This window comes from Lepisosteus platostomus, chromosome 4, assembly GCF_059453375.1.
Source record: "Lepisosteus platostomus isolate fLepPlt1 chromosome 4, fLepPlt1.hap1, whole genome shotgun sequence".
NCBI classification, from domain to species: Eukaryota; Metazoa; Chordata; class Actinopteri; order Semionotiformes; family Lepisosteidae; genus Lepisosteus; species Lepisosteus platostomus.
Window position 1 is genome coordinate 12,826,067 of NC_142614.1, and position 25,496 is coordinate 12,851,562.

Consider the following 25,496-nt stretch of genomic DNA (forward strand, 5'->3'; position numbering starts at 1 on the left):
AATGAAAGTCCAGCAAAACTTAAATATATCAAGAAATTCTTTATATAGTATCTGTTTAACCAACTGTTATTATTTAGTTGGCATATACAGATTTATTTTTTTGTAGTGATATCATGTACCACACAATCAACAGCTGTAAAGTGTTATTTACCTTTGTCGATATTTGCAGGTGACATGGTATTGAGATCATCAAACTTCAGGGTGAAGAGAAAAAAACAGTTACATGACACACTGAGTCTCTTGTGCAATACATTCACAGCAACACTTCACAATAACAGGCTTCTTTCAGTTAAAAATGATATCAGTTAGGGTATGCAAGAAATCCTTTGATGCGAAAATGCTTTTAAGGAATCCTACAAGAAGACAAACTAAAACAAACACGACAGCAAAACTGAGGAGTCTTGACCCCTCTTCTGAATGTCATGAACATCATTATCAGTCTATCTGAACCTGAATCGCCTGAACAGTGTTCTTCTCTCTCCCTGATGTGCAGTCCTGGCTTTCCTCAGAGTCAGTAGGGAGAGTTCAGACAAAAAAACATTTTTTTTAATTACCATGTATTTAATACTGCTTTTGACTTTTATGCCTATAACTACTGTAACTATTTGAATAACTGAGCATTACTACATTTCTAAAAAGCATGAAATGTATCTCTGTAATGGTTCTCCATCACACACATCAGTGATGTGAGAAGGGGGCATGGAGAAAATTCAGATCCTAACACAGAGAGGCATTACTTTTATTTTCCTCAGGGAGATCCACTACCAAACCCTTTATCAGCCCCTGAGCTGGTTTAGCTCATATCCACTGAGGCCTCACTTGAGATCAATAGATCAACAGATGTAACAAGTGCCTTAATTTGATTTTAACTTCAATGTCAAGTTTTCTAGATTAAACACTACTGGATTTAACAATGTAATCTCCACAGAAAATAATTTTAATAAGACTAACGTCATTACATCTTGAAAGAAAAGTAAAACAAAAACAAACCAATTGAGAGAACAATCTTCTCCCAGGATATGGTTTCCTTACCTCTCCCATGACAGCAATGGGCGTCTCACCAGTTGCCTGGGCAACACGATGCTCCACTAAATAAAACATGTACTCGTCGTAGAGGAGGCGAATGAGATGAAATGAACCGAAACTAGCAGCACTCCGTAAGGTGAGGTCCCGGATCACCATGGAGCTGGAAAAGACAGTGTCAAGCTGAAGTGTGATAACTGCAACAGAAGCACATCAAACTACCTACGAGCATAACTGTGGCTCTCAGACTGGTAGAAGTAACATTTGAATTGAAAACATGGATTAACAGTAAATATGATGCATGGAATGTCATTAGAATATTAAATCATTAATTTCAGTAATGTTCAGCCAGGTTGCCTCCTATATGTGATGGACCCAAGGAACCCAAACCCAAGAGCATATACTCATTCAAGCAATACTAGAATCCATAACATCTACTGATTCATTATTAAAAATCTGGGTAACATGACAATCTGGTACCCTGCTGAAGCTGATCTAAGAAAGAAGCAAACTCAGTACTTCTAAATGCTCACATTATCCCAAATACAAAGGAAGATATTTTGTCAATATATGTATTTCCAAATGTCCTCCTCTCATTTCTAGCCTTTCTTATGGTCAAGACTAGCAATGAAACAAGCAGGATGGACCAAAAGAACGTTTTTAAGACAGACAGGTAAGGGCTTAGATTACTTTATCAACTGCAGTTGAGAAAGAGCAGTGACAGACAGAGGGTGTTCTGACTTTATCGGCTGTTATTGATTACCTGTAAAAGGACCACTTCAAGAGGAACTGCCGAGCAGCTTTAGGGAAACTGGGCCTCCCTTCATACGGTTTCAGCACCTGATTGACCACATTGTCCAGCCAGGCTGCCCACTGTTCCAGGGTGCTCTGCTGCTGCAGGGTCAGCTTGAAGTCTTGCTCCAGCCTCTGCACCACACTCTCTTCACACTGGCACACCCAGGAAGCCTGTTCCTGCAAGGATGAGATCAACCAATCAGTTCCCCAGTAGAAATATGTAGAGGAGCAGCCTGTTTTGCTCAGCAAAACTTTACCGGGTGGTCAGGAATGTAAATGTCCTTCTTATGGAGAGTTTTCAAGAACAACTGAGAGGTTAGGATATTTTTCCATCTAAATGCATGGTGACCAGCATGTTATATGTGTCACCCCTCATAAGCATGTTAATTTCTGTCCTAAACATTGCTCAGAAACATGTGCGCAGTGACAGGAGACGAGGGCTTGCCTGTACATTGGCGAAGTCCACGCGGTTGAGGTCACTAAGCATCTGGTTGATCTGCGAGGTGTTCTGCAGCACAGCCCGGGCAGCCTGGGCCAGGTGGTTCAGAGAAGTGTATCTCCGCAGGGTCTGGGCAAAGGCACTAACAGCAGCAACCTGTGGGCAAGATAAACTACTCTCACATGGCCTAAATCTTCATTACATTATAGCATTCTTATTAAACATATAGCTATAATACACCATCACTACATTATTGCTTTTATTATGATTATATGATGATCATTGCTTTTATCGCTATAACAAATACCTTTAGAACACAAAAGCAGTTTGCTGATGGTAGGGCTAAGATTGGTGACACAATGATATCTTCAAGCACCCAGGCATGTCCCTCCTCTGATAGGCACTGAACCTCCTGGAGCTGCAAAACCCTATGATGTGGCTTGAAGGTAAGTGGGTTGGAGGAGTCTGACTGGAGCTTCTCTTCCTTCCCCATATGAAGCTGCAGGATTTGTAACCATGTGCTGAGATGTGAAAAACACTATTTTCCACAACATGCCAATCAGGTGGTATTACAAAAGTAATTGGCAAATCAGACGTTAAAAAAGAATAACTGATAATCAATTGTGCATGTAATTAATTTATGACACAAAGGGGTGTTTATCACCAGGTTAGTGTTTCCTTCTTGATCTTTGCAGAAAGTGTAACAATGCTGATGTGGAGAGAGAGGCAATGTTCATTCCACATCATTCTGCCCCAGCAGCACTTTGTCAAACTCCATCACTGAAGGGCTACATTTTCCACCCCAGGAGCAATAGGTCTGGTAATAGATGCCTACGTTACAACAAGATTACATCCAGCCATGGCTTTAGGAAAAGCTCTCAATCAGTACATGAATAAGATAGCCTCCACCTCTTACATAGCACAGCACATTTCATAGATGTATATCCCTATTCTGAGATATATATTAACTCCTGAAATATTCAATGTCAAATTTAGCCCCAGTCCTTGGCGTTGACCATCTTACTCTCTTGGTTATTAGTAGCCGACAGACTCACAACCATTTCTTGAAAGACCCTTGAAAGCTATGGCTGGATAGCTTTTTATTCCAAGTACCAATGGCTTAATGTAGTCTGCTTTTCATTCATTGTGAACACTACATTACTTACCTAAATGTATAAATTACTGAATCACTAGCTTAATTAGACCTTTTTAATTTAATAAATTTTCTATGTTCAAGTTCAAGACTTGAGGTAACTTGATGATACCAGAAATTTCACAGCTGAACTAAAAAAAAAAAAAAACAGCTTTATCGGTATATAGCAACTTCTTATGAAAATGATGTTATGTTCTGTGACATGTCTGTTGAGAAGCTAGTCTTACAGGCAGAGGGCATCTCTAACGCTCTTCATGTTCAGTGAGTTTTCACCAACATCAGTTCAATGAGATATACATTTTGCTCCAAACATAGCGGGACATAACAAGTCTAAAGTGGGATTTTCACTATAATAATAATCTAATCTAATAATAATCTTTTCTCATGAAAACAGAACACAACTCTTAGGTACAAAGTATTTAAAATAAAAAAAGATAATTAATTTCTACCCTCTTGGGCCAACTTACCAGGTAGAAAGTTTTATACTTCTTTTAAGAAGCAAAAGTATTTGGAGCATTAGCTGGCAGATGTCTTTTGATGGTCAGGTATTTGTTGTTGGGTAACTAGGCGCATAAAAAAGCTGTGGATATCATATAGACCTATCTCACTTCAGTGCTTGGAGTCTGTTGTCAAATGACAAAGTGAGAACCAGCAAAATGTTTCTGGGTTATTCCAGGTCTTGCAAACTCTCTGAATGAAACCCGTTACCTTGGTTTGAATCATTTTCTGTGGAATATTGTTCATGGCATTGGTTAGCCAGCCTTCAAGGCTTTTTGCAAAATTGCGGATGGCTTGGGTCAAGGCACCTAAAAGAAACAAAATGGAGGAAAATTAACACAGGTAGATAAAGAGATACTAACTAATATTTCAGGTGGGTAGATGCGTCGGCATGCGTAGGCTGCAAAGGAACAAGTCATAGGTTTATTCCATGCTGAAAAAAAAAAAAAGAAAACACAACGTGTTTTCTTTCTTTTTTTTCAGCATGGAATAAACCTCTTACTTGTTCCTTAACTAATAATTGACTACAGATTTTGAGTACATGTATTCTAGGACAACTTTCTATGGAGATATATAATTATTTTATATTCCAGATGTGGTCATACAACTATTCTAATTATTCTATTCTAAAGGGTACAATTACAATGACTGGCTGTGCCTATTAACTCACAAATCAAACTCAATGTCTCTTCAATGTCTCTTAGTAAGATAGTTTGTTTCTTCCCACAGAACCCTTTGTGGAAAGAGGTTTCCACTATCAGAGCTCTACACAGCATAGAAGAAGGTTTTAATTTGCCTGTTTTATGAACAATGAGTATGAATGTATCGGTGGATACAACCACTGGAATTTGACAATTTCATTTATAATATTGTCTTTCAGTACAGAATTGGCCCAAAGGTAAGTTTTCTTATCTTGTTCTTATGCAGACTGTGAATTTGAATAGCGGATGCAACATTGTCTTACTAGGAATAGGTCTAAGTACATCAGGGATGAGGATCTCCACCAGGGCCTGGTACATCACATGGTCGCAGTTACACATCCACTTCAGGACTGTCTCATTTTTGCACAGCAGGATCAGTTTTGATTTGGGCAGCCTGCCTTCAATTTCACTGACATTGCTAAGAGGAAAAAAATAAACATTACAGATGTTTTTAAAAATATCACAAAGGCCATAACTGACATGTGAGAAGACATGAGAAGACATACGCTGTTCTAGTATAGCAGTGATACTTGCTCTGGGTCCTGTAACCACAGTGTCTTTTGGTTGTCTTTCAGCTGCATCACATAAATGAACCAACTGCTCACGTAATTTATCTCAATTCCAAATTTGTCCAGGCCTTTAACTATGGAAGAGTTCCCTAAAACCTGCATGGCAGTGGCTTTCAAAAACAATAATTCTGTTCCTGACTTATGATTTATGATTTTAGTTGTATGTTGAGCTTCTTTCTAGCAGATGAAAGCACTGCATCAATATTGCAGGCTGGATTCAATATAGCATAGAAGGGCCTTGCGCTGGCTAATACAACAAATTTATTTAAAACATATCTCCTATTTGTATATTAAGAAAAATTGTTTAACAATATAAGGAATGTATAAGAAACTTGTATTTCCAGAAAAAAATATATTAACTAAAATAATAAAGGGATCTGACTCATTATAACAGTGGAGAGCCCTGATATTAAACTTTCATACAAGGTTTGGTATCTTGAGACAGTGGCCTATGTTCAGCCATAACTTTTACTAATTAAGAAAGTGAACTACGAGAGCGGGGTTGGTAAGAGAGTCGGAAGACCCTATAATTCTAGATACTTGAGTATTATAGCATTTAGGTTTTGCTCGGGTACGGTACTGTACAGACCTGTTCTCAGTGATGGTGGATCCCTCTAGTGTGACAGAAGGGGAGTAACGCCAGAAGGTTTGCCAGAGCTTCTCAATGAGGCTGAACTGAAGATTGACCACCACATCCAGAATAGCCTGGTAACCACAAAGAAAGACAGTGCGGCCTCCTACTTAAACACTGTAAGACTTTCCAATCCAGGTTCTCTGTCTAGATTCCATTGTAAATGAGCTCTTAATTACAGAAACAAACTCTTTACTGTGCACATAATTAGCATTAACAGACTTTTGTTTTCAGCTCCTAAAGAATGCAGTTCTGAGTTACTTTCAGTTCCTGACATTAGGTCATGATTATAAGTGAGAATCTGTTCTCAATTGACTTACGTGGTAAAATAATGTAAAAGTCTTGCTTCTAAAATATAACCTGAAATTGTCTATTGTCAAAGGACACAAAAACAATAAAGAAAGCAAATAAGTAGTTTGATTAAAGACTTGATTAAATAGTTCAGAGCACTGATAGAATAGGAAGACAGGGGGTCCTGAGCAGTAGAAATGGGAAGTGCTGACTAACAGTACTACTCTGGTGTTGAATACCAGTACAATTCTGTGTTTGTGGTGAAACACATGGACTTACCTCGCAGTGCTCTCTGTACAGGGTCTGCAGGGTCTTGATATCCTCAGGAGTAATGATGTCCATAATAGTATCGCCAAGGTCAAGCTCCACGAAATCTGGGAGTGCTCGAGAGGCATCTGTGTTCCGGAAAAAATGAAACTGTTTAATTAAACAGAGGACTGTGGCCTTGACCATTCAAGCACAAAGATGATTTTATACTATAATACATTTTAAATACAACAGGTTTTTAAAATGACAGCTGAAGGGAATGGTGCTCTGGCAGCAGATAAAAGGAATCTGTAACTCAGAGAGGTGGCTTGAGTTTCCCATGGTATTGCATGTTACTTTGAATACTTGCTCAATTTGCTAGGAGAAAAGTGTCTTAACATTTGGAGAAACAGAATTATCATTTTCTCAGAAATTGGAGTGTTGGTGCTGGAGTGTTTATTTTAGGGCTTAAATGAGACCATGTAAAAAATAAGGTCACAGAGTGTAGGCGATCCCTGTATACTGTACTTTTTCACAAAATACTTGCATTTTTCTTTGCCTGGGCTAAGCAAGTTTTAAACAAACAAGTTTTTAACAAGTAGTTCAGGTGGGTAGCGTCAGCATGTGTAGTCTGCAAAGGAACAAGTAATAGGTTAATTCCACGCTGAAAAGAGAAGAGAGAAAACACACTTCTTCAGGTGTGAGAAAGACAGGGCAGACAGCAAAGATTAAATAGCACAGATGAACAAAAGCTGGGAGAGGGGAGGAGGCAGGAGGGGCAGAGAGGCCACTCAGGAAGTGCAAAGTGGAGAGGGGTGGAGAAAGGTATGAAGTCAAAACCTGCATGAGAATAGAGAAGAGTAGAAGAAAATAAGTCTGTCACTGAGAAAAGGGGGGTGAAGTTTCTGGTTGAATCAGATATCAGCACTGTTAAGACAGCTACAAGATATGTTTGACAGAAACCCTGTTCTGGGGTTTTGAGCGGATGTCAGTCACACATTTTGAGTCACGCAGCTGAAAAAAAAACTAAAAATGATGCAGCAGACTCAAAATAAAAAAAGTAAGAAAAGTTACGTGCAAAAGAAGGAAAACACAGAAGGAACAATATGCTGGACTGAAGGATAAGTACATATTAAAAGACATCATTGCATTGTCCTGTCACAACACATGCTCTCCTAACTGAGCGTCCTGCGTAGCATCACTGATCTTACCCAGAAACTGCTGGTGGTGCTGGCTCTGGGCTATGACAGTCTGCTCTGCTGCTGTTGGCGTGTGCTGTCCACTGCCTGCAAAGTTGTCCCCCATCCCGTCCACTTTCTGCACAGGCTTGTACCTGGCAAACAATAGCCACAACAATAACTACAATAAAGCTGTAGCAATTTGCTTCAGAAAGCATAAAGAGACTGAGTCTGAGAAGAAGACATTAAAATTCTCTTCACATGGAGAGACATGACACTTTGTCACAGAGTAAGATTCTCAAAGGCACTCGACAATCTCTCAAAGATTTATTTCAGGATATTTTAGCTGTCTGACCATTAGCCCGTACAACCAACTGATTTGCTAACCATCCCATTGTCTCTAATTTACTGAAACACTTCAAACACAAGGGCTTGTGCAGTCCTAACAACAGCTTCTACTGACTCTTTCTGTAGAACATAATCTGTATAGGTTTAAGCACACCACAGTCAATGGTGAAACAAACATCAATTTTTTTTCCAGGGTATTTGACTTTTTCCTCGAGGGATAAAAGATCTGCCTAATCTCATGGCTGTGCTCTGTGATATTGTGCCCCTGGTGTCTGCCCAATGTGACTCTATACACATAACTCTGTGGTCCTTGGAAAGGTTGTTCTGTTCTGTGTGGCATCTCCTTGCAGTGTGCCACTGTGTGCTGTGATGGTGTACATATGGATGTTGTGTGATAGGGTGAGCTGCAGTGCTGTGCAGTTGGGTGGGAGTATAAGACGATTCTGTAGAGTTCTGTGTGCGTGGTGGTACGAAATGGTTCTGTGTGGCACTGTGCAGCCTGCAGGCCTCACCTCTGTTTCTGCTGCACGGGCTGCTGCCTCAGGGCCATGTACTGCATGTCTTCTTGCAGTCGGTTCAGAGGGGAGTCTGGCTTCACACGAATCCCATAGTAGTGGTACTTGGAGTTTCCCCTGTTATCAGAGGATGTTGCAAAGGGACACCCTGTCAACTGGTTTTATTATTATGATCATATACCTGTCCAGAAAGCTGGTGCCATCTTCCAAGACCATTTACAAAAACAACGGCCCTACAGTTTACATTGTAGAGTATTATAAACACATGAATGTGTGAACAGTACAGTTACAAGACAAAACTACAACTTCAGTGTTAGTTAAAACAAAGTTTTAAAGTGAAGCAAAACAAGTGCAACATACATGATAGCAATATAGAGAAGTATCTACAGGATTATAATAATAGAACACGTAGCAGGACTTTAATGTGTCTGTTCATTAACATAATGAAATTAGCTTTGCTATCTGTCTTTGGTTTTACTTCTCTGCAATTTGCAATGAGAAAAAGGTTTTATTGTCAGTTCATATCCATGTTTAGCCACTGTGGCAGGCACAGCCAATTTGGACTTAAACAGAAACAGTCCAACTTAAACAGTGTGCTTTAGACCAACCTGGTACCAAGTCTCCTGGTCCTCAGCCCCATGAAGATGGAGCGAATGAGTTTGCCAAAGGAGGCAGCATTGACAGGGTCCAGCTTCTGCTCCTGGCAGTGCCGCAGGTAGTGGTTGTACAGGGTGCTGCGCGGAAGGCTTACCCCCTCCGCTGTCTCGTAATTGTCTAGCAGCCACTGGAGCTATGAAACAAAAGAAGGACTCAGCACTGACACTGTCCCGCCCTCTCTGTCAGGCCTGCTTCACAATACAGAAAACCAACAATTTCCGATCTCAGAATCTTCAGCGTTCAAGGATAAATGTGATATCTTTTAATTGTTGGCTATTATTCTGCTTTCAAAAAAATCTTATCATTGAGTTCTAAATTATTTTTCCCACTCAATTTAAATAAGGCCCCATCATCACATCAGAGAATATAATAACATCAATAGATGATCTTTGCACTAAGCTCAAACTGCCTCTACATATAATTAGAATAAAAGAAAACAGAAAACAGCAAGATAAAGTTGTTTCTGAATTATATAGGATTTTATACATGTAAATTATAACAATTATAAATGCAATGTGTATAGACACTGCTCGTGTAGGACTACCAGTGGAAGATATGTCATTATATCTACAGTTCTGTTATATTTTCTGCTGTGAAGATGGGTTCTTGTCTGCTCAAACATCATAGCTGTCTTCTAGAATTTCATCAGCCACTGCAAAATTCAACATTCAAGTTAATAACATACACAAATAATTTTTTACAGTACCATTTTACAGCCTCTTGCAGTTGAATTAGTTAATCAAAACTAAGTTTTCACAATATTAATACCCACCAATGAATTTTCCATGGCTTGCACAGAACTCTCCACTCAGTAGGAGTGGAGATGGGTCTCTTTAACTATGCTACCAATATAGGCTAGTGACAATAATGAATGTCTATCAACTTGACTTTAAATAAGCCGTCCTTCAGGTGAGATTTTAAATCGAGGTTTTGACTATTTGGAGTCAGTAAGAGAACTGTTTGTAACAGTAGGGATGCTGACTTCAGCTTCTGTCCAGACTTCCACAAAGGGCTTGTTCACTTCAGACTGGCTGACCTGATCTGTTTGCATATAAAAGACTACCACATGGCACACAGGTTAATGATGAACTTCCAACAGATGAAGGAAGCAGAGAACTGCCTCAAGCAAATTACTGTGTAACTTGATGTGTCCATTGTAGATGGGACCAGATATATTATAATACTTTATTGGAATGTTTTTATTTTATTTTATTTGAGTTCTGTTGGTTTAGAAGCAAACCCAACAGCAAAGGTCACAATTTCAGTGTTTTGATGCAGAGAGAATGTGTAAACAATCAAAAGCTGCATCACCTGTTGAACATAATTTTCATTCTGCAAAGTGTTCAATAATGTTCAATTTTAACATTATGAAGCAAAGAACATTCCTAACTCAGTGCTGCTTGATTTACTCAATGGCTTGATCCTGTATTCTGCACATCTGTTTCAGCTACATGTGGTCGGACTAAAAGTAATCAGCAGAATTACTAAGCACAGATCTGAAAAAGAAAAGTCACTGAGATCTCATTCATACTGTGTCATATAACATTTATGGGGAGGCACCAAGACTAGTATAGCCAGAGAAAACAAATGTTCACAACATTAAAAACATAACTGTCAAATATTAAAAAATAATGATTCACATACTTTAGGTATAAAGTTACTTAAGAGCCCTTTCTTCTGTATAAACAATTGGGCTGTTCCTTATTCTATGCATTTTCATGTTGCTGTAGAGTCATAAATGTATTTTCTCCAAGAATGTGCCAGTGAACATTAGTGCTTATCTGATACACTGATGGTCTTCTTATTCTTTTAATGATTCCGAAAAGAGAGACTTTTTGGGGAAGATTTAATGTGAAGCTATTCAAAACACATTTTTTGAAACAAATCAAATAAAATGATTTTTTACTTTGAAAGGGTTTATGAATTGTTATGGAATTCACCTATTTCCTTTGGAACAAAAAAGATCCTTTCACACCTAGAATGACAATTTAACACTCTCTCCCTATGTCCTCAATTCAGTTTGAGCTGAATCTGTTAATGGGTCTAATGTCTTGACGTCTGATTATTAATATAATTAGTACACAGGACATTAGTAGCACATTAGCATAATCAGTACACAGGATTAGCATACAGGACAGAACCCCCCAGTCTAACTCATAAACTCAGTGACGTCTGGACTCAATCCCACTGTCTAAACAAAACACATTTTCCCCACTTGCTCTGCTCTAATACATGTGTGGATTTCAAGACACTTACAATAATTTATTTCTAATTTAAAATCTCAAACATTTGCAGAGTGAACAGCAATTAAACCAGTCTGCTTCAACGTATTATCAGTTTAGTTGAGTGAGAGCTGAGCAAGATTGGAAAGTACTGTTAAAAAAGCCTTTCCTCTGGGTTTAAATAAAAGCATGGGTCATATTGCCTCTTCTACTGACTATCTTCTTAGTCCAAAGAAGGTGCAAAAAGGCAATCCAAAATGGCACATCAGATTTCACAAAGGAAAAGCAGAAGATGTTCAGGCTAGCAGAGCAAAGCATTTCTAGCAGCAGCATGGAAAAACGCAATTGCAGACTTCAACTGGTAAGAGCAACTTACATGGCTGTTGAGCAGAGAGCTTCTTTGAGTGGATAAGCCTTCAGACTTTTGGAGAGTCTCAATCGCCATTTCAATCTGACATATTGCAGAAACAAAAATAAAAAAAGAAGAAAAAACAAGCTGAAGACAAAGTAGCAACAAAAGAACGACACAGAAATCAGAGAGATTTTTAAAAAGATTGACAGAAATACTAAACGAGCACTGCTGACAAAGCAACCGCCCCCAACAAATTATATGCAGACTAGCAGAGCAGACTGTTCACCTGAAGAGAAAGCAGGGAGAATCGAACGGCAGGCAAAATGCTGGAAGATTTACTGATTACTTAGTCTCACATTTGTCATTGCTTTGAGTGAAAAAGCGTTAGTAAAAACTTATTGATTGACTTCAAATAAGTTGTGAATTACAGCAGCCTCAGGACAGCATCACGTGACATTGACCTTCAGCTGGCAATAATGAAGTGAAATTACTGGGTTTTGTGTGTTGAACGTAACTCCTATTTCAATGTCTTGAACATGCCAATTTTACCTGAACCTAAACACCCTCCACTTGATGCAATAATTATCTGCAGATTAAGCAGACTGTTGAGTTTTGAATATCGACCTAGATCTCAGGCTAAGAGAGATGCCACATTCTGTGCCCTGTGGCCGGAAATAGAAGTTAAACACACAAGACCCCCTGACAGGCAGGCAAAATCATCACAGTTAAGCACGGAAGTCTTCCACATACAGCTCATATATTCATTTAGGAAGTTGGCTGATGGCTTTATCCAAGGTGATTTAAATGCAAGACAATCAATGAACTGGAGCAAAAATCAACACTGCTAAAATGAAATACAGAGTCTAAAACACAAAAATTATCTAATGTAATACTTCACCATACTACAAATAATCAAGGTACTACGTACATTTCAGTACAGGATGTAAACAGTAAAACTACCTCACTGATAAGTATAAATGTATCGAAAATTTGTGCAAAAAAATCTAAATAAATTTATATAAAGACTGTGCAAAAAATGTAGGGGATAAACTTTATAAGATTCAGGCTGTGCACAAGAGTAACTGAATTGAATTTCTGTTGAAGCAGCCCTATCTAACCAGCAGAGGGCAGTGCAGGTTCACTGCTCTTTCACTCAACTTCAACCCACCACAGATGAATAAATCACAAGTTTCTTTTCAACAAATTGCAGGAACCCACTTGTGTCCTCATACACTCCTCATAGAACATGTTTTCTCATATAGCTGCAAGTGTGGACTGCATGTCTGATTTCAGTCAAATACTAAGACATCTCTAATCAATCATAAGATATAACTGATCCTAAATATGTATCATTCAGTTCAGCGTGTAAACATCAAAATAACTGCATTTATAAGAAAAAAATAAAATAGCACTAAAGCAAAGCAATAACATTATAAAAATGATTAACTAAACTGTAATGGATAACAAAAAGCTGAATGATACTTAAGCCAGAAATTGAAATGCCAGTGTTCCAGTGAGTCACATTTTTTTAACAAAAATTATGTTAAAAAATAAACAGTAAAAATGTTTATTTATTAAATGCCTGTGTTTATTTCACTATCTGTTGTAATTAATTCTGAAAGATGGCATTGCTCTTTATTGAGGAATGTAAGAAAATATTGCTGGCAAAAACTAGACAAGCAATTTTAAGAGGTTCATGATGCTGGGCATGACTGCGGTGGCACTCTGGTGATATTCGTCTTCTGTCTAACTGTCACCCCTGGGAAATGCCCCAGTGCCAGCAGTGCCCTACAAAGTGCCTGATGAGCAAAATCACACAGTGAAGTCAGCCCGATGTGAGCTGTTTTTGGATTGGCTTAAATAAAAAAAAACACCCAAATAAATACAAGTAAGGCAGCAAAGCAGTGAGATACAGAGGAAACTGGTACAAAAAAACATCTGAGAACATGCTTAAAAACAAAAACATCTGCAGGGTTACGTGTGCAGTTTCAGAGTTGGTGGCCTTTGGTAAATTTACATACCACAGGGATTTCTGCCTGGGCGTGAATATTATTACTAGCAAATACTCTGTGCTGTGACTTAATAACACTGTTCATCGCTTTATGTATGATATGCAATTGATGTAAATTTTATGAAAGCTGCATGAATTAAAATAGAAACAGGCGATAGGGATGACCTTTTTGAAGCATTACTTGCAATTAAACAGCGGGCTTCCAGACTTAATGGACGAGCATATACAGAAATACAGTGAGGCAAATATGAACTCATTTTCATTTTCCATGCAATCAAAAATGTAATGAGATCCCATTTAGAGCAATTTTGTGCCCCCAACACCTACCTCACGTCATAGTTTTGCATCCACATTATGTATGACTGAAGGAATTTTTAATTGTAACTAAACAAAAGCTAATTGTCAGAACACGGCACTGAGTGTCATACTGTACAGGATGGCAAAGTAAGTCTTTCTGTTTTATTCTTAGTATTTAGGTTTATAAAGCATAAGTGGTTAGCAACGTGTAATATCTGTAATATATAAAAGTACTATAAAGCCACATAAAAATGGAAGGACCTATTATTTTCTACCCTAGGAGCTTGTCACCCTACGCAAAGTCTGCACTACAGTTACTGAATTACAGATACAAATGACGCAGTAAACATCATTCAGTTCTTCTGTTTTCAACTGGCAAATGTTACAGCAGTAACTTTACCTATTTTGGATACTGTAGGTTACATTCTCATTACTGCCCTAAGTGTCCTGTGATAGGGTTGTGAAGACCTTAGTTCTTTCTTTTAAGATGAACAGTTCCCTTGTCATTAATGAGGATCATTACTTAATCAGATCTCTCTCCTCATTACTGGCGGTGGTCACTAGTTGCCACATCCACTCTTGTATCACACTATGAATAGTTGCAAGAGTAAGATCATACTTTGGCACTGAAACCTCTTGCGGCTTCATCACAATTGTAAAACATCCACATACAGTAGGAAACTTTACAAAACTCCAGCGAAAACATATTTAAACAACATAATTCCGTCATAATACAAATAAGCATTTTTTTTCCAAACAGAAAATCAGTCAAGCTGACAAACCCCTTTATATTTACTTTTGATTTAATGTTTTGCTTGACTGAGATTATTTTATAATGCAGTTTCACAGATGGCAAATTAAAACTGTTCTAAGAAAAGCAATGCACAGCAGTTCAGTTAATTAACAAACTAGCTAGAAAAAAAGTGTCAATTAGAAAAATGTGCTCCATTTAGATAAAAAAAAATCACAGTGTTTTTATAGGTGACTTAGAAGTAGGAGGAGACTAATTATTAAATTCAAGAAGGGAGTTTATATTGCAAGTGTAAAATGTGTGGCAATGCAGAGATTCTGAAAGATGAATCACATCGGTCAACACAAACACAAGCTGACAATGTTTGCACAATCCATTTTAAAACAGGGAGCACAAAATTTTGCATTTTTTATCATCTGAAGGTCAAAGCAAAATGAAAACTGTAAAGAAGTCGTAATTCCACAGGCTGTTCCTCTTTCTTGTTTCTCCTTCAGAAGTGCTAGGACAGATGGGCTAAATAAGCAGGGGTTTATTTTGCGACATTTATTATGTTCAGTGCTAAATATACACAAAATAAAAGGGCTGACCTGAGGTATAAAAAGTCCTAAGAAAAGAGCAGGAACTGTTCACAGCACTTGTGCAGTGCAATGCAGAACAGTTGCCATTTCCCTTGTTTTTAGATTAAATCAACCATTCTTCCCTATGGGATTGCAACCTATTATTGACACAGGTTGGAATGGGGGATTCCCAGGAAGTGGTTTTAAATGGGATTATTTTGGAAAGTTTAGTTGAGGATAGTAGTATGGCATTGTGGTTAGCACTGCTCTCAGCTGTTGCATCCTGGGATTGATTCTAGCTTGAAATGGCTTCTGTTCAAAGTTTGTATTGCCATGTGACTTTTCTCTGGGTGCTCTCATTTCATCCCACAGTCCAAAGACACACTATCTATGTTAATTAAATCTCTAAACTGTTTCCTGTGTGAGTATCCTGTAATGGACTGGCATCCCCTTCACGGTGCATTCTGCCTTGTGCCCATCGTCGGCTGGGTTAAGTTCCAACTCACTGCAAGCTTGTATTGAACTGAAAGGTGATTGAAAATGGGTGGAACAGCCCTTCTGACCAGGATTCAATACAAAAAATATGCACTCACTAAAAGTGATTGTTAAATTTTCTTTTCTAAATGTGACCACCTTATTAACTGTCCGTTAACGGAAATGCTATATTTCACCCTAATACAGTTTCACAATATAAGCAGAGAAATTAGGATGTCAACATCTGACATGGCATATCATAAAGTAACATAGTAACACTTTATAGACATTACTAAAGCTGTCCAAAAGCACTAGTAGATACATACAATCACTGAAATTATTTTGAAGACAGCATTTTCTTTGTTTAAAATGTAAGATCTGAATTATTAATCACTAAAAAGCATTGCATAAAATAAACAGGTATTTTATGTGTGATTAAAAAAGTATCAGTTTTCCAGCTGTTTTTCACACTTCAGTGTTGACTGCAATCCTAAAGGCTGTAGTGCAGGCAGCGCACCTGCAGTGCAGAGGGCACACCTGCAGTAATCCTGTAACCTGCTGTGCAGACTGCGTACTTACAGCAGTCCCGAAACCTGCAGTGTAGACAGAACACTGACAGCAATCCTGAAACCTGCAGTGCAGACAGTGCAGCTGCAACAGTCCTGAAACCTGCAGTGCAGACAGAACACCTGCAGCAATCCTGCAGTGCAGACCGTGCATTCACAGAAATCCTGAAACCTGCAGTGCAGACAGAACACCTGCAGCAATCCTGCTGTGCAGACTGTGCATTTACAGAAATCCTGAAACCTGTAGTGCAGACAGAGCACTTACAGCAGTCTTGAAACCTGCAGTACAGACAGCGCACTTACAGCAATCATGAGACCTGCAGTGCAGACGGCGCACTTACAGCAGTCTTGAAACCTGCAGTCCAGACAACACACTTACTCACAGTAATCCTGAAACCTGCAGTCAATGCAGTCAATGACTTACAGAACTTACAGAAATCCTATAACTGGCAGTGCAGAACTTGACTGTGTAACTACAGAAGTCCTGAAATCTGAAGTGTTAACAGCGCACTTACGGTGGCAGGAGAGGCCCGGGTGGTCTGGGTGGTGGGGTGGGCAGAGTTCTCCATGGAATTGCCGATGAGGTAGGCCCCAGAGCTGCTGATGATCTGCCCCCCTGCAATGCCCATGGGGATGCCCCCTGCCCCCATGCTGTGAGAGGACACCACTGTTGTCACCTGAGATGAACTTCCCTGGGTGTCAAAGTAGCTCCCCCCAGTGTTCTGGCTGTACATCTGTGCCTCTGAATACGAGTACGTTCGACTGTCAGTGGAAAAGAGAGAATTAAATAAACATGTAGTTTTAGCTTGTTGAAGCCATTTCATGGCACAGAACAGGCTACTGGAGAAATCGTATTAAAGTGGACCAAATGGCCTCCTCTCGATGGTAATCATTTTTACATTCCTGACAATAAAAAGTTGCTTAGTGTCAGAAATGGCACACCTTACAGTAAAACTTAACATTTACAAAGGACTTCTTCATTTTTAGTTTTGCTCATGCTCAAGTGTTCAGACTCATGATTTTTTACAGTATCTCATTAATTTAAGATTATCTATCTTAATGTATCATTATCTTTTATTGCTGTTTGCTCCTTATTCAGACCCCATCTTTAAAACTGAAGAATTAAAAAATAAAAAATGTTGCAATTGACTAAAACATCTAACAGCTGCAGGGATTCACTACAAAATCCATTTTAACCACAAGCAAATAGGAAGTGGGAGTCTAATTAATATACTTACCAAGTGGTCCTTAAAATGTTAAGTTTTTGTGTTTTAGCAAAGGCTGGCTTACAGCTCCATTTTGTAGCTTTCTAAATACTGTCTACATGTTAAAAAATGATAGGCAAGTAACAATCACCTTCAATGATGTCTTTAAACTATGGCTTGTTATCCTTCATTTTTCAGATTCTTCAATGTGATCCACAAAATACACTGAACACAAAACTGGGTAATTTTGCAATTTTCTCCACTCACTGGCTGCCCTGTGATACAAAGACTGTCGCCAATTGTGCTGGAATAAATTAATTGTGTTGCAGAAAAGGGCTGACAAATTGCAGTTACAAACTAAAGCTGAGATTTTTTAAAAAGATTTGCGAACCTGTTGTAAAACAAGAACAGCTTCAGGAGGGGTTCAGTGAAAGAACAGAACATGTTTTTTCAGGACCCTTCTCAGCACCAGGCACCTGGCCTCAGTTTGCTTTCACAGTTAAGTACCAGAAGACAATAGTGGAGCTTAATGAATGAAGCTGGACAGCAGAGGCCTCCTGGAGGAGCCATTCCAATGGCATTGTACCCCCTGGGCCTGAATCTGAGATGGTGTTCTAATAACACACCCATTAGCGTGTTCCATTGACAAGCTATAATGTACAAACTCATCATTTCTAGAGTAGGTTAATATTAAAATGTTTGTTAAGGCTAGCTTGCCCTTCTAATTTTTTACAGCAAAAAAAAAGAAAAACTATGGCTGGTAGTAGTACGTAGCTGTACAATCATTTCTGATTTACATCATTTAAGCCCTTGACATCAGAAGACACCACAATCCCTCTGCGTGCCACTGGCAAGTTTTTAAGCACCACCTCCTGCCTCTCAACATAATGATTGCAGGTGAGCAGGGGCTCAGGTCCTTGTTCCCCCCAAGGAATCACCCGAGACAGCACCAATTTACTTTCAGGAAAGGATCACATCACGCACAGAGAAGAAAGAAAAATACACATGGCTTATTTCATCAGCCAGTTTTAGGAGCTTTTTAACTCTTAAATGAAATAATACAAAACAGAGTTGGTATACTGTCACCTTACACTTTTAGAAGTAAAACACTAGCCAGGGAGTTGTGGAAAGGAGCAACAGAAAGGCAGGGTTTTTTGCTGTTTTTCTTTTCAGTTAAATACAGTTTTGGTAAATACAGGGGGAGATTCTCTGAAAACCAACTTTTCAAACGTTATCTGAAATCAGACAAACAGCTGTTTAACTCACATGGTCCCGTTAGTGTAAACAGCGTTGTTCTCCTCCACATATTGTACCTGTGCTGGGTAGACGTGCTGTACCTGCTGCACTGCCTGCACCTGAAACAGCAAGGAGAGCCGCCAGCCATTACAGCCCTGTTTCTGGTTACGCCCTCAGCACACCACTACCGTAGCTTGAAAAGAAAAGCTGCTCTTCTTTACTTGAAGAATCATATGACTGTCACATTGAAATATTGCATTTTAAAACCTTCTTCCCCTGACGCATAATGCTTGTTGATGGGTAAATGTGACCTGCTCATCCAAAACCAGACCTTTTGGAGTTAATTCTTGAAGAATTACCAGGCAGTCTCATAAACATGACCTTTGAGGGAGTCAGAAGTATTGTCAGGAGACGATCGTATACAATCTGCATAACAGGAAGTACATGTTTTCAGACTCCAAAAGTTCAAGAATTAAACCTGGAAAAAGAAATGCATCAAACAGAAATGTAAAAAGCAACCAGCACGTCAAGGCACTATCAATAACAGGAACAGGAATAACAGGAAAGCTGAGTAACATTCAAAAGACAGAATTTAATTCTAATAAAACAAACACATGTGGAAAATAACATCTGAAAGACCCAGTTAATAAACTGAGATTTAAGATGAAATGTAAAAGCCGCCGCACACTCGGGTAAAAGAGGCAGCATTCTCCACAGACAGCCTGGGAACATAAGTAAAAATCAACCGCAGACTGAAACTTCAGTTTTCATAACAATAGCTTTAAACCTGTACGAACGCAATGTCATTTTTAATGTGTTTTCTGTTAATGCTTCAATGATTTAAAGAAAGCCTGCTGTATTGTTGACATCAAGAACTAGAGTGAGAGTCACCTGACATACTGTAGGATACAGCTCTGCAACCCTCTAGTTGCATATTTGAGCTGAAAAGCCAAAAGAAAGCTGGGTTTTCTCATTTTCTCTTTTATTCAACATTAGTCTCTGTAGGCTGATTCACATTAGCTAAGAGCTTGTAATGGATGAAGGGAACAGGAAACAGAGGGTCGGATTAAAAGAATCATACTTGAAAAAAAAACTGCAGTCAATTTGTACGCATCAATGGATGTTCTCCGAACAAGTATATAAGCAAAATGTAGTGATTAAAACAATGAAAGGAACAGGTGCATATACCTGGGCAAGAGAAAAAGTGTTTCTCTTACCTCATTCTCTTACCTTTGCTTTTTTTTATATATAATTACTATAATTTTGTGTCATGTTCTGCATAAAAGCATAATTGGCTATTGGAGATTTGTATGGGCCAGAAACATAACTGGTATTTGTGCTTGGTTCTTTGTATTTACTGGTCATATTGGCTGAGAACATAAATAGATGAAAAAGGTGTACAAATGGAGGTGCCAGTCAGTTCTTGCTCCAAACCCTGCTAGTAGCCTATCGATCCCAGACAGGGATGAAAATACCATGTCACGGGAAGCAATGTGTACTGCTGGGGCTGGTGTGTGTACAAGGGTTCAGTATGAAGTTCTTAGAGAGTATATGGGCCAGGAAAGCAGAGTGTGGAGACCCTGGCACAATATCTTGGACATCAGTTGTGGTATATTATATTTCTGAGAGCTCACACTGTTTGTTTTTTTAATTCTTAATCTTCTTTACCTGCGGCAGTTCATTCTTTGCCTCTGTGCAAACGAGGGCTAAATTCTCCTACCTGCTGCTGCACGGGGACCTGCTGCACCACTTGTGTTGGTACCGCTGGCTGCGCAGCCACTGTGGTCTGAAGGGTGACTGTGGACGCTGTGTCAGAGCCAGCCTCCGATGTCTGCATGGTGCCTATCAGGGGACAGCAAGCAACAGCCACTCTCAGTGCTGCAAACTGCGCTTCCATCATATGACAAAAAATGCAGAAGTATCCCTCTTCCCATATGCTCACCACTTAATTTGGCAACGGTAAAAGAAAATGAATCACTGTATTTTTTTTTACGCAGCAGATTAGAGGAATTTAGTAAACATTCTGTCCAAATGAGTAAAAAAGGTCTGGTTCTTCAGCAATTTAATTTGTTAGCGTTTATGTCAGAACACTCTTTTATTTGCCAAGAATGGAAAATCCATTGCTGCAGTAAAAATGAAAAAGCATTAAAAGCCAAGGCTCTTTATAAAAAAGCTACATTATAAATTAGAACTATTCTTGCCCTTTCAGTTTAACTTGTTTGCATTGTTATCACAAAGATAGAAAACCATCACAGCAGCATAGAATAATTCTATATTAAGATTGATCAGAGTGAAAGGACTGTGTTACTTTTTCAGCTAGACTTCAACTCTCCATTTACTTGTCTCATTGCTAGCTATTAATTTAATTCGAAATACTGTATTTTTCAATATAAAAGATTTCGCATTTAAAGCTATACACCATTCAAGGGATAATATCTTCAAATATGTTGAGGCCTGAAATTGTAAAAACAATTGTAAAAATTCAACAAAAACTTGAAATCCCTCAGACAGAAAAATCCAAGTTGTATATTATCAGTATACTTTTTGTAATTCCCCATGCTCCTCCTTATATAAACCATCTTTATATCGGATCACTTTAATGAAGCAGTCAGAAAGCAATTTTCTATTTTTCAAAATGAATTAACATGAAAATGACCTACAGCAATAACAAATAAAAATCAAGTGACATTTACACTGTCCTACCATGCAAATATCATCAATAGAAAATAAACATGAAAAACAAAAGCAGTAAAGCATTAAAAGAGCACAATCATGGAAACTGCAACTTAAATTCCCCAGCCTTTCTGGAAAGCAAATGCACAGCACAGGGAATGTGAGGCGTATGTGGGTGAAACAGGGAAACCAGACAACAGATCCAAGACAGTGGTCTACTTGGAAAACCTGAAGAAATATCCCATCTTTTTAGCAACCAAAAACCTTTAAAAATAAACAGAAGGAGTGAAAACAAAATAGCAAATACCAGAGAGGTTTTAATGAGTGTGGAAGTAAAACAATGCTTCAGAGGCACTCAGTGTACTATAAAGCAGTATTTAAGACTCAAGATCACCGTGTTAATTCCAATCACCATCACAGGCTTCCAGTGTCTTTAAAACCTTTCTTAAGCAAAAATGTGCTACTGCAGGTTTACCTTTTTAACACCTAATGTTTACCTTGTGTAAGATCTGATAGTTCTTCACACAGTCATGCAGTATTTTATTTACATTGCTCTGTACAGTATGTTTCCATTTGTTCATTCTTCTCTGTTGCAGCAGTTTTGATCATGTTGTGCACACCCCTGCATACAGATTTTTCTTACTGCTGCTCATGCCGTTGTCTAACGCTTTGAGGACCAGTGCCCTCCGTCACAGCTGGAACCGGTTACAACCTGGACAGTAAAGAGGCGAGAGCAGGCGCCCTGGCTCACCTGGCAGTGCCCAGTGGCTGCCGTTTAATTGGCTCCTGGCTTCTGCTTTGCAGAAGGCAAATGAAGCAAAACATACGGTCCTTCTCACCCCCGACTCCCAATGCCATCAATCTGAAACGTGTAAAATTGTTGAGAACTACAGTCCTCGTTGAATAAAAAAACAACAAATTAAAGAAGCTGACTGTCTGTGGGAGACTATAAAACATAAATCGAATCAACTGAAAAGGCTGCTATACTCTGCGCCTGATCAATGTAGTCATAAAGCTAAGGCCAGAGAGGGAGCACGTCAGCATCGATTATTCCATTAGTTATGTTCCAGAACGAATGCCTGTTCCTACCCCATACTGCTATAAATACAGAGTGTTGATCAACACAACATTAGCCCTAATCTTCGCCAAAAGACTAAGATATTAATTTTCTGCAAATCTGACTGTTATCGAAGTTCACAGCTTCAAGCATAGATTAATCTTGGGTCTGCGCATGAAACATTTCCATAACTATTAGAGGGGGAAAATTATTCTCTAATTCCTGAAATTAAGCAGTCAAATATGCATTACTCATGACAGCAACTGATCCCCTAAGATGACAGCTGCACACACAACTTGAAACAGTCTTGCCAAGCTCCACAAAAAGGCACCCCAAGACCAGAATCGAACCCAGGGCCCAAGAGCTGAGAGGCTGCAGTTCTAAGTGCCACCTGGTGATGATGTTGATGATCATAAAAGTGATGAAGCGAGACTATAAGTGTTGATACCTTTTCAAAAGCTGTTCAGTTAAATTGCATGATGCTTGACATCTGTTCAGTGGTTGAAAAGGCTAAAGAATGAACTAAAGGCTAAAGAATGAATCAAGAAAAACTTTTATTAGGGATTAATTTGCTTTGTAATGTGTGCAGCCCACTGCTCTGGTACAGCTGCTTCTTTTTCTTGTTGGGAATGTACTCTTCATATATGCAAAGAGTCTGTATCTGCTTGTACAGGGTTGTATCAAGAACATTAATCACTTGAAAGTCAATACTGAAGAAGTATCCAAAGTAACAAAAGGTACCAAAACTTATGCTGTGCCTGATTTGTACAGTACACTATAGTGCAGAGTGTAATTTTACTTTGAAGTGATCCTAATCCCCACAAACTGTTGCAGGAGGCAATTGGAAAAGAGCTAATTAATTCTAGGTAAGGGCTTTGCAAAATTTCATAGTAGATCACCATCTTGTCAATACAATGCTTATAGAGGTGAAATAAATAGCACCACTCACATTGAAAAACAAACAAGTATCAATTATAATGAATTATGAAGGCAAAACCTGCTCCTCTGTCACATTCCTTTCTGACATACCAAATTTCTCTTTGTCGTTCCAAACTATTCTGACATGGGGAAGGGTTCAAAGCTTTTTGTTCTACAACAAAATTCCTTTCCTGGAAGTGATGGTGAAAGAAACCAAGGAGGAGATTCTGTACAGTATATTGTGTTTACACAGTGTAGGAAAATAGCCTTGATACTGTTTAAGAAAGGTTAGAAATGAAAGGAGGCCATCTGACCCATCTTGCCGAGAATTCAATTTGGAATTAACAGAAGCAAAGAACATTTTTGCACTGAAGCAAAAAGCTTTGGAAGTGGTCCCTTAATTGCTCTGTGCGCCTTCTCTGAAAAGCAAAGCTCAGCAGAGTTAGGTCTGTCTAATGTAGCTGTCAGGTGTGCCAGGAGCAACATATGCTTGTTTGACAAAGGGCCTTTTTAATCTGGCTAATTAAACAGTCAGACACACCCGCCCACAAACAGTCCCTTTGCTGCACAGGGCTCCCAGTGTTCCTATGTCAAGTGATTCCACTGCAAACATGCTCTGACAGAGGGCTACTTAACCAATGCAACTTCACATTCAAGAGCGAGAACCTGCCACAGCACTGCAGCACGCACTGTTTATAGGTCTAAATCCGCATCTCCCTGCACAACAGTGTCTGGCTCCTACAAAAGACAGGACGAAAACAAACTCCAGCTCAAAGACAGTCCCAGCAGTGAGGTGTCTCTCACTGGGAGACCTAACCGTAGCTGAAAACCAGAGAGACTGACACGGACACTTAAAAACCGTGATGGACTGGTGTGCTGTCCAGGGTGAGTGTGTGACTAGGGTCCTGTCCGGTGTGTGACCGTCCAGTAACTGGAACTATGCTTTACGTCCTTATTTATTGGATATAGCTACTAACACTTATTTGTTTATGTAAAAATGATACACTGTACTTTTCATCCGCACTTGAACACTCCCTAATGGAACTGTAAACCCTTATTGTCTCATGGGAGCCACAGTGGACTCATTCAAACTGTAAAAAAATATACTCGACAATGAAGTGCAACTAAAATCCTGAAAATAACCGAGAATATAAACCAAACTTGCAAACAGTAACAGACAAAGGTTGTAGCACCTGCATTTTGGGTACTGACTTCACAAGAAAGTTTGATGTTAACTGCTGTTACGTACACTAGTTAACTACAAGTATTCAGACGTGAATGCCTTTTGCTGAGCCAGGTTTCATCTATTCACACACTGCTCACTGGAAGCAGGCACCCCATTACAGTGTAGGAAACCACTAGGTTGATTTAGAATTGTTAGGAGCAAGGGTAGTGTGTACAGTTACCCTTTTGTTTCAGTTGTAAAAATAAAAATGGACGTTTTGATTTCATTTTGTAAGGGGGTAAAAGGAGTAAAGTATAAATGAACACATCAATTAAAAATATAAACCACTAAGAAAAAAGAAAAAAAATTCTCAATTCGGCAGCAAAATTAAACCATGCATCTACAAATTTCAGACTTCACAGACTTCAAAACTGCTATTCCATTGGCATGACAAGTACTTGCAGATTTTTCTTTGGTACAGTACAGGCTAAGCAGTGACGTACCCCATCTGCCAACTTCAGACAACTCCAAGCTGTGTAGGAGATGGTAATGGTAAAATTAACTATATGCAGAACTCATACATTTGAAGCACAAATAGAATGTCATACAACAAGTGTACAAAAGTAACACAAATGCTGAATACAGTGTAGCTCTGTGTAGATGTCTAGATCATCCTAACCTAATGCATGTCTCTAGTTAGCGCTGTGAAACAGTACCAGGTCCCCACTCTCCTCATGATCCAAATCATTGCTAGCATGTCAAGAGAGCAAAAACACTGACAAATTCTCCATGACTGCTGTGAAATTGTAAAAATACTTCTAGCTGCAAGCTGTGCATGATTAGCCGCGCAAGGGTGATCAAGTCAACAAATTTCTTTCACACTTTTCGGGGGCTTCCAGATGGTGATGCCTGTGCATGGAAATGGCTTAGTTTGGAAGCACGATTGGAGCCAGACCGAAACACCGGAA

General features: G+C 39.0%; 1 protein-coding gene across 4 annotated transcripts in view; it reads right to left on the minus strand.

Annotated features, from left to right (window-relative positions):
* rfx3 (regulatory factor X, 3 (influences HLA class II expression)) overlaps positions 1-25,496 on the minus strand; it is a 55,185-nt gene that overhangs the window by 11,548 nt on the left and 18,141 nt on the right. For 2 of the 4 annotated variants that reach the window (XM_088628591.1, XM_088628592.1), the window contains exons 2-16: positions 20,436-20,557; positions 18,746-18,834; positions 16,790-17,036; positions 11,643-11,717; positions 8,996-9,177; positions 8,385-8,504; positions 7,558-7,679; positions 6,380-6,495; positions 5,768-5,883; positions 4,873-5,027; positions 4,119-4,216; positions 2,264-2,413; positions 1,787-1,995; positions 1,033-1,186; positions 152-194 (exon numbers count right to left, since the gene is read on the minus strand). In XM_088628591.1, coding sequence (XP_088484717.1) covers positions 152-194; positions 1,033-1,186; positions 1,787-1,995; positions 2,264-2,413; positions 4,119-4,216; positions 4,873-5,027; positions 5,768-5,883; positions 6,380-6,495; positions 7,558-7,679; positions 8,385-8,504; positions 8,996-9,177; positions 11,643-11,717; positions 16,790-17,036; positions 18,746-18,834; positions 20,436-20,552 — 1,993 coding nt within the window. In that variant the 5' untranslated portion in view covers positions 20,553-20,557. Of the gene's footprint in view, positions 1-151; positions 195-1,032; positions 1,187-1,786; positions 1,996-2,263; positions 2,414-4,118; positions 4,217-4,872; positions 5,028-5,767; positions 5,884-6,379; positions 6,496-7,557; positions 7,680-8,384; positions 8,505-8,995; positions 9,178-11,642; positions 11,718-16,789; positions 17,037-18,745; positions 18,835-20,435; positions 20,558-22,139; positions 22,253-25,496 lie in introns of those variants that run through there. The other 2 variants (XM_088628593.1, XM_088628594.1) reach the window with 2 other exon arrangements.